The sequence below is a fragment of the Emydura macquarii genome, unplaced genomic scaffold, assembly GCF_026122565.2.
Source record: "Emydura macquarii macquarii isolate MOO-44397 ecotype Brisbane River unplaced genomic scaffold, CSIRO-AGI_Emac_v2 contig_1043, whole genome shotgun sequence".
Taxonomy (NCBI): Eukaryota; Metazoa; Chordata; order Testudines; family Chelidae; genus Emydura; species Emydura macquarii.
Genome location: NW_027131180.1, coordinates 15,480,376 through 15,495,682, shown reverse-complemented (window position 1 = coordinate 15,495,682; position 15,307 = coordinate 15,480,376). Strand labels below are relative to the sequence as shown.

Here is a 15,307-nt window from a genome sequence, read left to right as displayed (position 1 = left end):
TCACATGGCGGCTTGCACCTTCATGACACAGTATGTGAGGTTATGCCTTTGCTGCTTTCAGGGTGGCTCAAATCAGTTTACTTGCCAAACAGATACAGTCTAGACAAGCAGGTGTCAATTCCCCAACAGGTGAAGCATTCCGATGCTGGTCCATGGCAGCCTCCCTGCTGGTCCCTGAGATTTCACTGATGCAGAATAGTAATATTTAAAATGCAAATTTTTTGTACTTGTATGTACATCACTGTATTTGTTCAATTATTTCTGAACAAGAAATAACCGGTAGAACATTGTTCATTTTTGTTTTCTCTCAAGCGGTCCATGACAGTTTAGGAAGTCAGCAAGCTGGCCCCTGCTATCAAAAAGGTTGAGAAACACTGCCCTAGACCATTTGTTTCGCTGAACCTGTGCAGTAACAGTAGTTCTTTGAGATGTGTTCCGGTGGGTGATCCACTACTCGCCCTCCTTCTCTGCTTTGGAGTTTCTTCTGAGACTCAGCAGTTGGCAAGGAACTGAGGGCAGTTCACTTGTGTGGTCTGATATAGCCTCGGCGCAGAGCATGAGACTATCAACAGTGCATGCGTGGGCCAAACGCATACTGCTAATGAAAATCTCTGATAGAAGGCATGTGGGGTGCATGCATACCTAAAGTGGAGCACCCATCGGGGGGCACAGCTCGAAGAACTACAGTTACAGCACAGGGCGAGCAACTTCTCTTTCTGTGCTCAGGGCTGCAGTAGTAGTATTTACTGTATTTTCATTCCCAAAATGCACGGGGGCTCTGTGCATGCCAGTGGTACATGCTTCCTAAATCATGCCTTCCACATGTAGTGGAAGCACACAAATTCCCCTTGAGGCAGAGCTTCCGTCAGCCACCCTTAGTGGAACAAGATTTGCCTTTTTGTCTCTATAGTATTACAAAGTACTGCTAGAACATCCCAGATTTGGTGCAAAGCAAAGGAACCTTGAAAGCATGACTCAACCGTTTTATCAGTTGAAAACCTTTAGGGTTATTACTTGGGATTTCCACTTTCTAGTAGTGGTTTGCATGTTTCTGATTTTAAGCAGTGCAACCAAAGGGAGAAAACTGTTGCATAGCGCAAGGTAATAATTACTGTTCTAATAACTATGATGACATACATGATCATCAGTAAAGCTAACGCCATATGCCTATATGAAATGCATATTGAAATTCTGTAAGTGATTATGTGGAGGAGAAAAAACAGATTTTTTTTCGTCTGTCTGTACTGCACTTTGAAAGAACAGATAAAGGAATAATTTTATCTTTAATCTTGGAAGTGGGGAAAGGCGTGCTTATCATTGACAGTAATTCACACACTAACTTGAAGAATGTGCTACTGAAAAGACCTGTGAATCCATTGCTGTGTAGGGAATCAGCTGCTGAGTGCCACAGCTTAGCAGATGAGGTGATGATACAGTACACATGAAGTATATTGCAGCACTTAGGCTGTGTCAGACATCTGTATCCTGGAAACAGAGGGTTTTTAAAAAAAAAATGTCCCTTCATCAAATTGTAAGAATTATTGCTAAGAAACAGAACTGTATGCCTGCCAGAAATAGAAGCCTTTAAAAATACATTTTATTTTAGAATTCAACCTTTTTCTTATAGGAAAATTCCAGGGGCAAGCCGGGTGGGGCTTCCTAAAATAGTATTTATTCAACTTAATTTGATTTAGCTTAAGCAATGGCACGATGGTCACTATGTAAAAATGTAAAATAGATGGTCAGTTTGATATGTTTACAGTTTCCTCTATTATGTTTCTAAATGTAGTTATGACCAGATAATTAAAACCCCCTTTGCTCATTTATAGCACAAAAGGCAATGAGACATATTCTAGGGATCTGAAGGAAGCACCTGACAAGTAGGAGTTGCAATAGTTTGTGTTAATCAGGAAATCAGCCTCCTTAGTAGGAATGCTGGGGAGTTATATATAGCAGCATGAATTAAATGAGTGAAAACTGAAGATGTTTCATCAGTTCTTGTTAATACATGTTAGCATGTGCTATTTTTTTAATCATTAGGAACTACAGTTTAAAATATATATGGTTAGCACTTTATAGCTTCACAACATTCCATCACCATTAGCCACTTAGGTCAGTGGAGCTAGTGCCCTCACAATGGAAATATTGTGAGTGCCCTGCCCCCACATAAACTTGCACATGCCTGGGGGAGGTGGAAGACAAAAGCAGGACCCAGAGGGGCTGGAGCAGGCCACCACAAGGGCTGGAGAGTGGAGGGCAGGACCCGGAGGGACTGGAGTAGCTGCTGCGTGGCCCAGGTTTGGGCAGAATGGGCCCAGGAACAGGTAGGAACACCTGGGATCCTCCTTCCCGATTGGAGCCAACTTCCTGCCCCTCACCAAGTCTCAGTACCTCCCTTTACTCCCCCTGCTATCTGTCTACCCCCCATTTCCAGGCACTGACCTAGGTCCCAATCAGCCAAACATCTATACTCATGTGACTTTATCCATTGAATTCAATGGATCTACTTACATGTGTAAAATTATTCTTGTGCATAAATGTTGGCAGAATCCAGCAAAGACTGGGGTGACCTTTTTGACTACTAGAAATAACCCTAAAGTTCATTTTCTTTGCACACAACAAGTGTAACTCTCCCCCCTCCCCTCCCCGTTCCCCGTGGCTTGTTTTTCCTGTGTGCTCCTCTCCTGGTACTTCGTATGTAAATGCACATCCATTATGTTAGACTACAGAGCTTAATTTACAGGCTGACAGAGATATATCCATTTCTTACCTCCTGCCTGGAGGAAAATCTGTTTTTCACCTTTAATAGTGACTAATACCTTGATACAGACTTTAAAACAAATTGTCAGTATATATACATAGCTCCTTATGTAGTGTCACACATACAGCTCAAAACGATATTACGGACTAGGTTGACATCGGCTTTCATTTTAGACCTCACATGGCATTCTTTGGTGAGCCAAAATGTACACACCCAGTATCAAGATGTTCCTGTATCCTCCTTGCCAGTTGGCATTAAGGAGTTCTTGGGTCACAAAGCTGAGAAGGGGAGAAGGCAACTGACTTGCCTTAAAGCTGAAATTAGAATTTGTGAATACTTGATTTCCATTTCCATGCTTAGTCTGCTAACTCCATACTGCCTCTCTTAAGGCAGCACTGTTTTTCCAAAGTGAAATTTGCTGTGGTGGGAAGGCCCACTCAGCGAATGGGCCACAGCATCACTCCCTAGACAAAGCACATGCATAGCATAGCCATCATAGTCTGTGCTTCAGCAGTGATGGCCTTTTGTGCTTGTTCTGAATAGATTAGTGCAGAGAAAAAGCTTTGAGGGCAGGCCATGAAGGATAATGGATCCACACTTACACCGATGCAGGTCTTAGGCACACCACACATTGGGCACAGAGGGGCAACAACCACTATTCCAGTTCACGGACAGGAACAAGTAGCTGTGGAGGTGCTGTGGTGCAGCCTGCTCTCAGATTGGAAATTGTGGGGTTTTTTGTCCCATCACAAAGCCTGGTTACTTGGACTTTGTGTGAAGAGAGGTGGAATTCAGCAGCAGCAGTCAGAATGATTTTTCTTGGATGCTTTAAAGTTCTAGTAAATGAGATTCTTATTCAGAGTGGGTTGCATCATTGGCCAGATAACAATTGCCCCACTGTAAAAGAGACCTGCATGAAAGTGACCTGGAGACTGGTGGTTTTCCTCCTGCTGCTGTTAAAGAGAAATAACACTCTCCTAGATTTCTTTTTCAGAGACTGGTAACTTTTAGTCCTAATGAGACTTTATTTTCTCTCTCTTTCAGGACGGTCATTCTGAGTGAAGGACCCTGCAAGGCCTACTAAGTGGTTATCATGGGCTTAATTGCATTTCTGAAGACCCAGTTTATAGTTCATCTCCTCATTGGGTTTGTCTTCGTTGTGAGTGGGTTGATCATTAACTTCGTCCAACTATGCACACTAATCCTCTGGCCTATAAACAAGCAGTTTTATCGCCGAGTAAACTGTCGCCTTGCCTATTCGCTCTGGAGCCGTGAGTATACTCTGATGGGGATGAGGTTGTAAAAAATATTGAGTAGGGTTTTGGTAAATCCTGAAACATATTGGAATAAAGCATCAAGTCAGATGACAAACACACCCACTTGTGACTTCATTGACACTCCTAAAAAGACTGGTTAGTTCAAGCCCATCAATGAGCCCCTGCTGGCCTGCCTGGTGGGAAATTACTACTATTTTATCTTCTAAATATCTAGATTCCATGCAGAAATCTCTGTTAATGCAACATGAAAAGGATAGAGTCTTCCTCTGCTTGTGCCGTATGTCTCGTGTGTCTTGTCTCCTATCACAAGCAACTCTTTGCTTTTTCTCCCACTTGGTCCTGTGAATGTTACTACCTTGGTCTCCTTCACCAACTTCTCAAAACTCCCTTCTTTCCTCTACCCTTACTTCATTGGCCTCCAATCCAGCACCCTCAGACCTTTGAGATACGTGCCTTAATAAGGATTTAGGCTTCTAATATTAGACGCCTGTTTTAAAAAATCATGGGCTGAAAATGTTATAAACAAATATACTCTGTAGTATCTAAAACATAGATCAAATGGTAGGGATAAAAAAGAAAACTGCCAGAGAAAAATGTTGTTTTCAAGCTTATAGGAGGATATTTTAAAATTACCTTTTTAAAATGTATTTTAATTTAATTTTTTATATTTCGTGATGTCCCTTTAATATATCAGAGTGCAGCCCTGTAAACCTTTACTCACTCAAGTAGTCGTATTGACTTCACTGTAATGGCTTACTTGTGTCATCAAGGGTTGGTCTGCAAGTTTAGGTCCTTAGTTTGTACAACAAGTTAATATTAAGCAGGGAGAATTCTCCATTGTATAATAGTTAAAAACAGATTAGTTTTTAAAATGCCTATATCAGTCTAATGGATATATTGAAAATACCATAAACTTATGCTCCAAAAGGAAAAGAGCAGTTGAGCAACTTCCTAGGTGCAATCCAATTATAACATTTTATGTGTCAGTTTGTAGCCTATACTATACATTTAAAATCAGCGAGGAATTAAACTGTGAAAGTCAAGGTGTATAATGTAAACGCTATCTCCGCCTTAACAGCGCTAATGGCCTGTAACGGAAACCTGACAGAACGTTCTCTTTAACTGTACTTTATAATGAAAAAAGTGGATACCACCTTATAAACCTCGCAGGGCAGGTGTTGCCATTTATCATGTGAATAACGGATACTGAGGTATGTCAGGAGTGGGGCTACAGTTAGCATTCCATTCTACCCGGTTGGTTTGGGTCACGTATAACTTACTTAGAAGTGTTTCTTTTCAACTGGTGCTCCTCATGCCAGTTCTCAGCTCAAAGGTAACTTTTTAAAGAAAGCAAGCTCAACAAAAGCCACACAGCCCATCTGAGTGATAAGAGTGCACGCATGCATGTGCACACGCACACCTTTGGCCTTTGTCATTTTTTTCTTGGTTTTATGAGGTGTGCTCAGTACAGTAGTACCTATCTACGGCAACTATTATGTCACGTGGCTGACATGGGTCACTGTAGGACCAATAGTATCCCAGAAAACACCTCAGCTGGTTCAGGAGAACTGGTGATGGTGATAGAACAGGAAGAGCCATGCTGGGTTCAAACTGGGATCTTGGCGTTTGCAGAGTCACTATGAGAGACGCAACTCCTCGCAGTAACTGTGTATTCCATTTATGAATGGTTTATGTATGAATGCGTTCCTCTCCATGGGGAGAGTTACCACAGCTTCTCCAGGAACTAAAAACAGTGGGGGAATGATCAAGGCAAATCACTGAGACTTAGAGTGGTTTGTTTATACTGGTTCAAAGTGGGCTTTTTAGAGACTCAAACAAAGAAAGAGCTCTTGGTATACAAAGGCTAAGTTTGAAGTGACTCTTTCTGAACCATCAAATGGATGTTAACTTTCATCCAAAGGGCCTAACCCTGCTGAAGGATTGGAAGTACTTTGGTTCTGTAAGACTGCTGGGTGTTTCCTGATACAGTTAGTGTGGGTTTAAATCTGTTTCTTTTTTATACATTTTCTCTGTAAATCTTTTTCCTCAAGAATAAATGTGCCTGCTTAGAAAGAACTATTTGAATTACTGGTAAATCACACCTGTCATAGCCCTCGGAAAGAAAGCAAAGCACAGGCACTGGCTGTTAGCAGACTGGCTTGCTGGGGATAATACGGTGCAAAGCAGGTGTTTGTGCAGCCTTAAAACTGCTGGTCAGAAAAAAGTGGAACAAGGGTTCCTACCCCGAGACAGGTGACGGGAGCAGTTCTGAAACCTGAGTGGGCACTCTGAAGTGGACCATGGTGAGGAAATACAGGTGTAGGTGTGACAGTCACCATCTAGAAAAAGTTTTTTGTTTTTGTTTTTAACTTTGATGTGGGATTACTGAGATACAGTAAACATGTAAACCACAATGGCCATGTTTACAGAATAGCTTTTCAAAATACAGCCACGCTTTAGAATTAAGGCTGCTGCATCCTCAGTTCAAGGTGTTGAGCTATTTATTTGTTTCACCATGCAGTGAATTTAGAAACGCATCAGTCTAAATTTATATTTTTTGGTTTGGCTTCTTGTTTGTGGGTTTTTTGGTTGGTTGGTTGATTGGCTGGTGGGGGGGTGGATTGTTTGTTTTTTGCCACCAGTGTAATATTAGTTATCACTTTTTGACTAGAATTTGCTAGCTGTGGTATACATTACCAGGAAGGTTATTTGCAGTGGAAGTCATTCACACTTGTACTTAATTTCAGGAGGCTTGAATCTCTTGCGCTAACCTGATCTAAAATGATCAGTATGGTGCTCCTGTGCATACCACCATCCTGTGGTAAAGCAGTGCTGGAGTTTTTTTCAGGCTCCCTACAAACAGAAAACACTTCAGAGCAGGGCCCCCATATGGGGGCGGGGAAAGGGTACACTTTACCTGGGCCCAGAGGCCTTGGGGGACCCAGCCTAGGTTGCAACCCCCATGGGTATGGGAGAGGGCTCGTGTTACAAGTTTGTACTGGGCCTGAAAATATTGTGCTTGGGCCCTGCTTCAGAGCATATTTAATTTATGAAAAGAATCTGTATTTCAGGCTTCCTCGTGCCAATTTCTTCAAGTGACTCATGCTTCTTAATAGTTCAGTCCAGTTGAAAAAATAATATCATAAAAACTTGGTATCTTGAAACTACTATCCTCTGCACTCTAGAGCAGTAGATAGATGTATCCTGCGACTCTTCGGTTTGCTTTATTTCTGGATGGCGGTCTGCTCTAGAATCTGAGAGGGGTTGGGCTAAATGATATTATAAGTATGTGTTTTGTTTTGTTTTTTTGTTAAAGTAAAATATTGTTGGTTCACAGACAGTTAGAGCAAGTATCCAAACCATCACAGAAAACAACAAACAAGACATAAGAGAACAGGCCATAACACTGACAGGATCAGTCTGAGACTAAATATATGGAGCCCAATCCTTTTTTTAAAAAATCACACACCAAAAGAAATAAAACCCCCACTCTCTGATGTACGTTCATCATGTATCAGTGCACTTGTAAAGGACAGTCTGCTTCCTTGGAGTAACTCCCCCGTTTCCCAACTCTCATATCTCAGTATGAGCTTCAGGAAAAATCTTGAAATAATATTACAGAGTTAATGGTGAGAATATGCTCTGTTGAATGTTATGTTCTCTTGGGAGAGGAGAGTTCAGATAGCGCCTCCATCCTTTTTTTAAGGAAGATTATTAAGAGCAGAAAGTTGAGTTAGATACAGGGGCTGTAATAACATTAATATCCAGAAAGAGAATGGAAGGGGAATTTGTCCTGTGTCTAGCATAATTTATGATTGCATAAAAGGACCAAGTTTTTGACTATTTGGCAGGATTAAAAATTGGTATTCTGGAATAACCGCACTGAAGCAATTGCATAATCCTCCAATAACCTGAGCCCCAAAGGTATTAAATCCATGGACAACTCCACCAGTGGTGGGCCCACTTAGTGACATCCCCGACTTCTTGCATTTTAACCATACTGGACTAGATCCGGCTGCAAACCTGCTACAGTGAGGGTGGTGGATTGAGGATCAAGGCTGCATTATGCTACACGCTGTGCAGACATGCAGGAAAGACAGTCAGTGTCCCAAAGAGCTTATAATGTGGAATATAGCAAGAGCCAAACAGGTGGATAAGATTTTAAAAAAATAAATAAATAAATAAAAGTAGGATGGGGAAGACCACAGCTGCAATGAAATGTAGTTTAGGAGTTAATTTATACTGAGTCTCCTGTACGATTGCTTCAGAAATTTTATAACAGCACAACAGGGTTTTATTCCATCTCTTAATATATTTGACTGTTTAATTCTTTATATAGATGAGATCAGTAAAACTCCTATTACACCAGCAGTGGCTAAGCTTTCTTACACAGGATAGCAAGATAATTCTATTTAAGGTTCGCAAATTTGTGCATTAATATATGTTGAAGCACTAAGTTAGTATGGGAGTAGTTTAAAGTAAACCAAATGTTTGTGAATAAACAAAACCTCCCTCACTGAAACCATCAACAATGCACTTAATTGATGCAGGCCTCATAACTTAGAAAATAGGCCAGGTTTGAGAGAAACCTGTGGTAATAAATTATGCATCCGTGTTGATACTCATTTCCTCCTTACTTTAAATCATAGTGGGAAAGAGTCAGACTTGACATACAAGTTACATTAGTCTCTCCAAGCCCTGAATAAGTGATATAAGTGAATAGGCTTCTGGAACTGTGGATCTGACAAGAAAAGCAATTTAGATAATCAGTCCTGGAGATGCTAACTTCTCTTTGATGAACATAGAGCAGTGGTTCTTAATTTTTTTTCTCCATACTCTGACCCCTTTGAGTCTGCCCCTTTGAGTCTGATCAAAACTTTGAGTCTGATCCCATACCATTTATCAATATGGGAAGGGCAGGCTGGGTTGTGACCCCCAGGTGGAGAACCCTTCACATAGAGACACTGTCCCAACTCATCCAGCCAGTGCCTTATGACAAAACTGAAGTGCAATGTTATGGAGTCTGAAACAGGTACATGAAAGGCCTTCCTACATTTTACACCTTGAAATCTGATAGGTGTATGTAGGAGTGCCTACCGTGCTAGATGAAGTGAGAAAATAGCCCTCTGAATCAAATAACTCCTCTTGCTTAGAATCAGTGGGAGCATTAGCTGTAAATATAACATTCTTAGGAATATCATCATTTTGTTAGGTTAATACAGCCCATTAGAGAAAAAGGTAGGAGGAAACATATTGATACATCATCTTTGATTTAGTTGAGTAGTAGATAAAAGTTGCTAAAGTATACATCACAAAGCATGCTTGGGACAGAGATGTCTATATAGCAAAGTGCTTTCACCTAGTGTTATGCAAAGGAACACATATTTGCCTCGACATGGGGATGGACCTCTGGAGATCAGACCACTGATGCTTCTGATTGATCAAAATTAGTTGAGGAAAATGACCAAACTTCTTGATTAAGGACATTTTAATTTGAGATGAATGCCTTCAGAGAAGACACAGACACTTGCATGTCACCAGAATATGTAAGGCTGCCATTTGAATGACTCCAAACTCCATTCTGGGTATTCAGGTAAGTGAAGAGCAAATGGCCTGTACTGAGGATTCTGTAGTAAGCAACAAACAGCCTTGTCCTCCAACCTTGTCCCCATCTCTAAAGTTAGATAATCAAAGCAAGAATCATTAGTGATCACAGCAGCTCTAGAAGTATACACAATCTGAGTGTATTTGAGAAAGTTTGCCAAATCTATGAACAACCTCTAAGAGGTATCTCTGTTCAATTCTAGCCAAAGCCTGTATTGCGTCCATTGAAGCTACCAAAGCTTGGGGAATTCCTGGACATGGAGGGGCAAGGTGTGTATGTCACACTTGTCTGGAGTGGCTCATGATCATAGAATCATAGAAGATGAGGGTTGGCAGGGACCTCAGGAGGTTATCTAATCCAACCCCCTGCTCCAAGCAGGACCAACCCCAACTAAATCATCCCAACCAGGGCTTTGTCAAGCTGGGCCTTAAAAACCTCTTAGGATGGAGATTCCACCACCTCCCTAGGTAACCCATTCCAGTGCTTCACCACCCTCCTAGTGAAAAATGTTTTCCTAATAATCCAACCTAGACACCCCCCCCCCTCCGCCCCACTGCAACTTGAGACCATTGCTCCTTGTTCTGTCATCCGCCATCACTGAGAACAGCCTAGCTCCATCCTCCCTGGAACCCCCTTTCAGGTAGTTAAAGGCTCCAAGTGCTTCAAAATGGATTTCTTGAGGACCTACTCCATGATTTTTCCAGGGATTGAGGTGAGACTGACTGGTCTGGAGTTCCCCGGATCCTTCTCTTTCCCTTTTTTAAAGATTGGCACTATGTTTGCCTTTGTCCAAACATCCAGGAGCTCCCCAAATCACCACGAGTTTTCAAAGATAATGGCCAATGGCTTTGCAATCATATCAGCCAGCACCCTCAGATGCATTGCATCTGGCCCCATGGACTTGTGCATATCCAGCTTTTCGGGAGTGTCTATGTCAGGGCAGACTGTCAAAAACAGGGCAGACACCTCAAACTGGGGGCATATTCTCTAATTAAATGTCACCAAGCCAGTAACAAATGTGAACTCCTTGATCACTATAGCAATTTTACCACAGAGTCACAGAAAGTCTCCTTAGACTCTCCAGTCTATGTTGCCATACAGACAAACTGGACTTAGTGATAAATGGTCACTTATACCAAAAATCACACACTATTCATTTTGCTTCCAGTCCTAGGGGACCAGTCACTTAACTCAGATCAATTGGTGCCCTAGACTTTACACCAAAGACAACGCCTGTAGCCAATCCTGTAATTAAACTATCTAAAGGTTTATTAACTAGGAAAATGGAATAAGTTATTTACACCTTAAAGCAAGCAAACATCTACAAACAAATTAGTTATCATCTAACTCCTAAGAGTGACAGAGTTGTAGTGATCTGTCAGTTCAAAGTGTCTTTCAGGGCAGACCCAGGAGGCAGCCCTTGAGGATCTCTGGCTTTAGTGTGGTATCCCTAGTGCAGTCAGAGTTCAAACAGCGAAGAGATGGAAAATTTTCCTTTGACTTTGTTTCATCGGATCATAGGAATTATAGGACTGGCAGGGATCTTGAGAGGTCATCTATTCCAGTCCCATGTACTTATGGCAGGACTAAGTATTATCTAGACCATTCCTGACAGGTGTTTGTCTAACCTGCTCTTAAAAATCTCCAATGAAGGAGATTCCACAACCATCACAAGTAATTTATTCCAGTGCTTAACTACACTGACAGTTAGGAAGTTTTCCTAATGTCCAACCTAAACCACCCTTGCTGTAATTTAAGATCATTGCTTCTGTCTTAGCCTCAGAAGTTAACAAGAACAATTTTTCAGCCTCTCCCTTGTAACAACCTTATATATACTTGAAAACTGTTATCCTCCCTCAGTCTTCTCTTCTCCAAACTAAACAAACCCAATTTTTTCAATCTTCCCTCATAGGTCATGTTTTCTAGACCTTTAATAATTTTTGTTGCTATTCTCTGGATTTTCTCCAATTTGTTCACATCTTTCCTGAAATGTGGTGTCCAGAACTGAACACAGTACTCCAGTTGAGGCCTAATCAGCAAGGAGTAGAGTGGAAGAATTATTTCTTAGGTGTCGCTTACCACACTCCTGCTAATACATCCCAGAATGATGTTTGCTTTTTTTTTGCAACAGTGTTACACTGTTGACCCATAATTAGTTTGTGATCCACTATGACCCGCAGATCCCTTTCTGCAGTACTCTTTCTTAGGGAGTAATTTCCGATTTTGTATGTGTGCAACTGATTGTTCCTTTGTAAGTGGAGCACTTTGCATTTGTCCGTGTTGAATTTCATCCTATTTACTTCAGACCATTTCTCCAGTTTGTCCAGAACATTTTGAGTTGTAATCCTATCCTCCAAAGAATTTGCAACCCCTCCCAGCTTGATATCATCCACAAACTTTATAAGTGTGCTTTCTATGCCATTATCTAAATCACTGCTGAAGATATTGAACAGAACCAGAACCAGACCCAGAACTGATCCCTGTGGGACCCCACTTGATATGCCCTTCCAGCTTTACTGTGAACCACTGATACTCTCTGGGAATGGTTTTCCAACCAGTTATGCACCCACCTTATAGTAGCTCCATCTAGGTTGCATTTCCCTAGTTTGTTTATGAGAAGGTCATGCGAGACAGTATCAAAAGCCTTGCTAAAATCAAGATATACCACATCTACCGCTTCCCCCCCCATCCACAAGGCTTGTTATCCTGTCAAAGAAAGCTATCTGGTTGGTTTGACACGATTTGTTCTTGATAAATCCATGCTGACTGTTACTTATCACCTTATCTTCTAGGTATTTGCAAATTGATTGCTTAATTATTTGCTCCATTATCATTCCCAGTATTGAAGTTAAGATGACTGGTCTGTAATTCCCTGGGTTGTCCTTATTCCCCTTTTTATAGATTGGCACTATATTTGCTCTTTTCCAGTCCTCTGGAATCTCTCCTGTCTTCCAAGGCTTTTTGAAGATAATTACTAATGGCTCAAGATATCTCCTGAGTCAGCTCCTTGAGTATTCTAGAATGTATTCCATCAGGCCTTGGTGACTTAAAGACATCTAACTTGTCTAAGTAATTTTTAATTTGTTGTTTCCCTGTTTTAGCCTCTGATCCTACCTCATTTTCATGGCATTCACTATGTTAGACATCCAATCACTACTAATCTTTCTGGTGAAAACTGAAACAAAGTCATTTAGCACTTCTGTCATTTCCACATTTTCTGTTATTGTATTTTCCCCCCTCATTGAATGATGGGCCTACCCTGTCGTTGGTCTTCCTTTTGCTTCTAATGTATTTGTAGAATGTTTTTTGTTACCCTTTTGTTACCCCAGCTAGTTTTGTGTTTTGGCCTTTTTAATTTTGTCCCTACTTACTTGTGTTATTTGTTTATATTCATCTTTGTAATTTGACCTAGTTTCCACTTTTTGTGGGACTCTATTTTGAGTTTCAGATCATTGAAGATTTCCTGGTAAGCCAGGGTGGTCTCTTGCCGTACTCCCTATCTTTCTCCACAGTGGGATAGTTTGCTTTTGTATCCTTAATAATGTCTCTCTGAAAAACTGCCAACTCTCTTGAACTCTTTATTTCCTTCATTCTGCTTCCAAGTCCACAGGATGAGCTTTCTTGCACATAGCATTTCCAAGGCACGATAGGGCCATTGACAAATCCTTTGTATTTCAGTATTTCTTGATGCCCATCTGATTTTGATAGTCCTTCCGGATGGGTGCAGGGGAGTAGGGATGGGACAATTGCCATGTCTGGGTTCACAAGTTCAGAGCAAACATTTTCAAAGTTATAAAGCAAAACTTGCATATTTCCTTATAGCATGGAATACCGACATTATAAGTGAGATTAATGCATGCAGCAATTTACAGGCATTTCATAGAATCTTAGCACTAAATATATTCTTATAAGACTAATACCTATTTTGAGCAAAACTAACATACAGGTTAACTGGTCTGGTATCCAGCTATGAGTTCGTTTGTTCTTAGTGAATGCTTGCAGCCTGGGGAAGAGCTGTCAACTGGCCTAGTAGTGTCACAGTGTAGCAAGCATCTGACATTGAATACTAGGTAAAGGCCAAGAAGAGAGCCAGTCTGACCTAGTTAAACCAAAGGACAAAGGAGAGAGTTCTTCATCTGTAAAGTTCTGTGCAGTTACGTGACTGGATACAGTGACTATAGACCAGACTAATCTTCCTTTCTCTGTTCACATGCACCACTCCACTAGTATGAATGGAACTTATTCATACATATTGAGAAGAGACTTCACCCAGAATGGTGACCACATATATTTTGCTTTTATGTCGTTGCCTGTAATTTTCATTCTTTCTTTTTATGTTGCACTACCCCAATTTAATTGTACCAGAGACTTGAAAGAAAGTTGGCAGGAACAGTGGAGACTCCAGTTCACAGTGACTGAGAGCCTCACGGATCCCAGCAAACTCTTTAACTATGGCAAGTCCCTGCAATCAGAGAGCCTGAAATAAGAGACCTGGCTGGTGGCAATCTACATGGAAGTAAACTTACTTACTGGAGTAATTAATTCTTCTCACCTTTGGTTCAACTGTCCCATTCCACAAGCAGCGACTCCCATCTTGTCACTCTGTCCTCAAGTGAGAGAAGTGGGGTAGCAGTGGCAGCTATGTTAATGAATGTTAAATTGGTGGTGGGAATTCTAAATATGAGGAGAAGGGATGGAAAGATAAAAGGGATGGGTAATGAATGAGACAGAGGAAAAGCTGGGATAGAGGATATCGGAAACACAAAAGTGCAAAGGAGTTAGAGAAGGGAGAGGGAAAGGGATCATCTCTTTCCCTTTCCTTCTTTTGTAGGCTGAATAAAACAGGGGTGCTGGAACAATATGTATAGTGGATGCTGAGAGTCATTGAACCAAACTGTAAATCCTGCATATGATGGAAAGCACTTCAAGCCAGGGGGTATGGCATCATCCTTAGTTCTAACACCTATGAATAAAAGAGAAGCAATTTCTCTTTCTGTTTTTACTCATTAATTTCTCTGAACACTCCCAATTCTTCCCCCATGTGTTCTGACTCCATGTTGGTAACCCTAATACAGAAATATTACAGTCCTGTGTTTAGTATTAAAATATACTACAGAAATTCCTATAGCATCTGCCCCTTAAAAGCTCATTATATTTGTTTGTTTACTTCAGTCAAGCATATTTCATAATAAGTGAAAACATTAGGTTGAGTCTATGCATAATTTGTGTTCCACCTAGGAGGAGATGTACCAATTTAGTAGAAAGGTCTACCGCTGAATGGCCTGCTTTCAGGTTCAAAGGTGTATGGAAGTGTTTTGTTGGTGTTTGTGAAATCTTGAATTTACGATGAAACTTGAATTTAAAATAATAATCCAGGGCTAAATTCATCGTTTTAAGTGTGTTTTCAATTATCCATTAAAGTATTTATCCCATTGCCTAAATCCTAATTAAAAGGGTGGTAGCATAAATATGAAAGCATACGATTCATGGTGTATGTCAGTCTGAGAACTCATTTAATCTATATAACTATAACAAAAACCAGCCACCTCAGCAGGATGGATTGAAAAGATGATAAGCATTGTGGTCTAGAAAAGTTTGGAATGGGATTGGGATGGACAGAGGATATTAAATGTGTTAAGTGAAACATTACACCTAACCTGTGTC

General features: G+C 40.9%; 1 protein-coding gene across 3 annotated transcripts in view; it reads left to right on the top strand.

Moving 5' to 3' along the window:
• The window catches only part of AGPAT3 (1-acylglycerol-3-phosphate O-acyltransferase 3), a 125,204-nt gene that overhangs the window by 93,463 nt on the left and 16,434 nt on the right, over positions 1-15,307 (top strand). For 2 of the 3 annotated variants that reach the window (XM_067545170.1, XM_067545171.1), the window contains exon 2: positions 3,806-4,032. The exons of the other annotated variant lie outside the window; for it this stretch is intronic. In XM_067545170.1, the coding sequence (XP_067401271.1) occupies positions 3,855-4,032 (178 nt within the window). In that variant the 5' untranslated portion in view covers positions 3,806-3,854. The remainder of the gene's footprint in view (positions 1-3,805; positions 4,033-15,307) is intronic. 3 annotated transcript variants of the gene reach the window in all.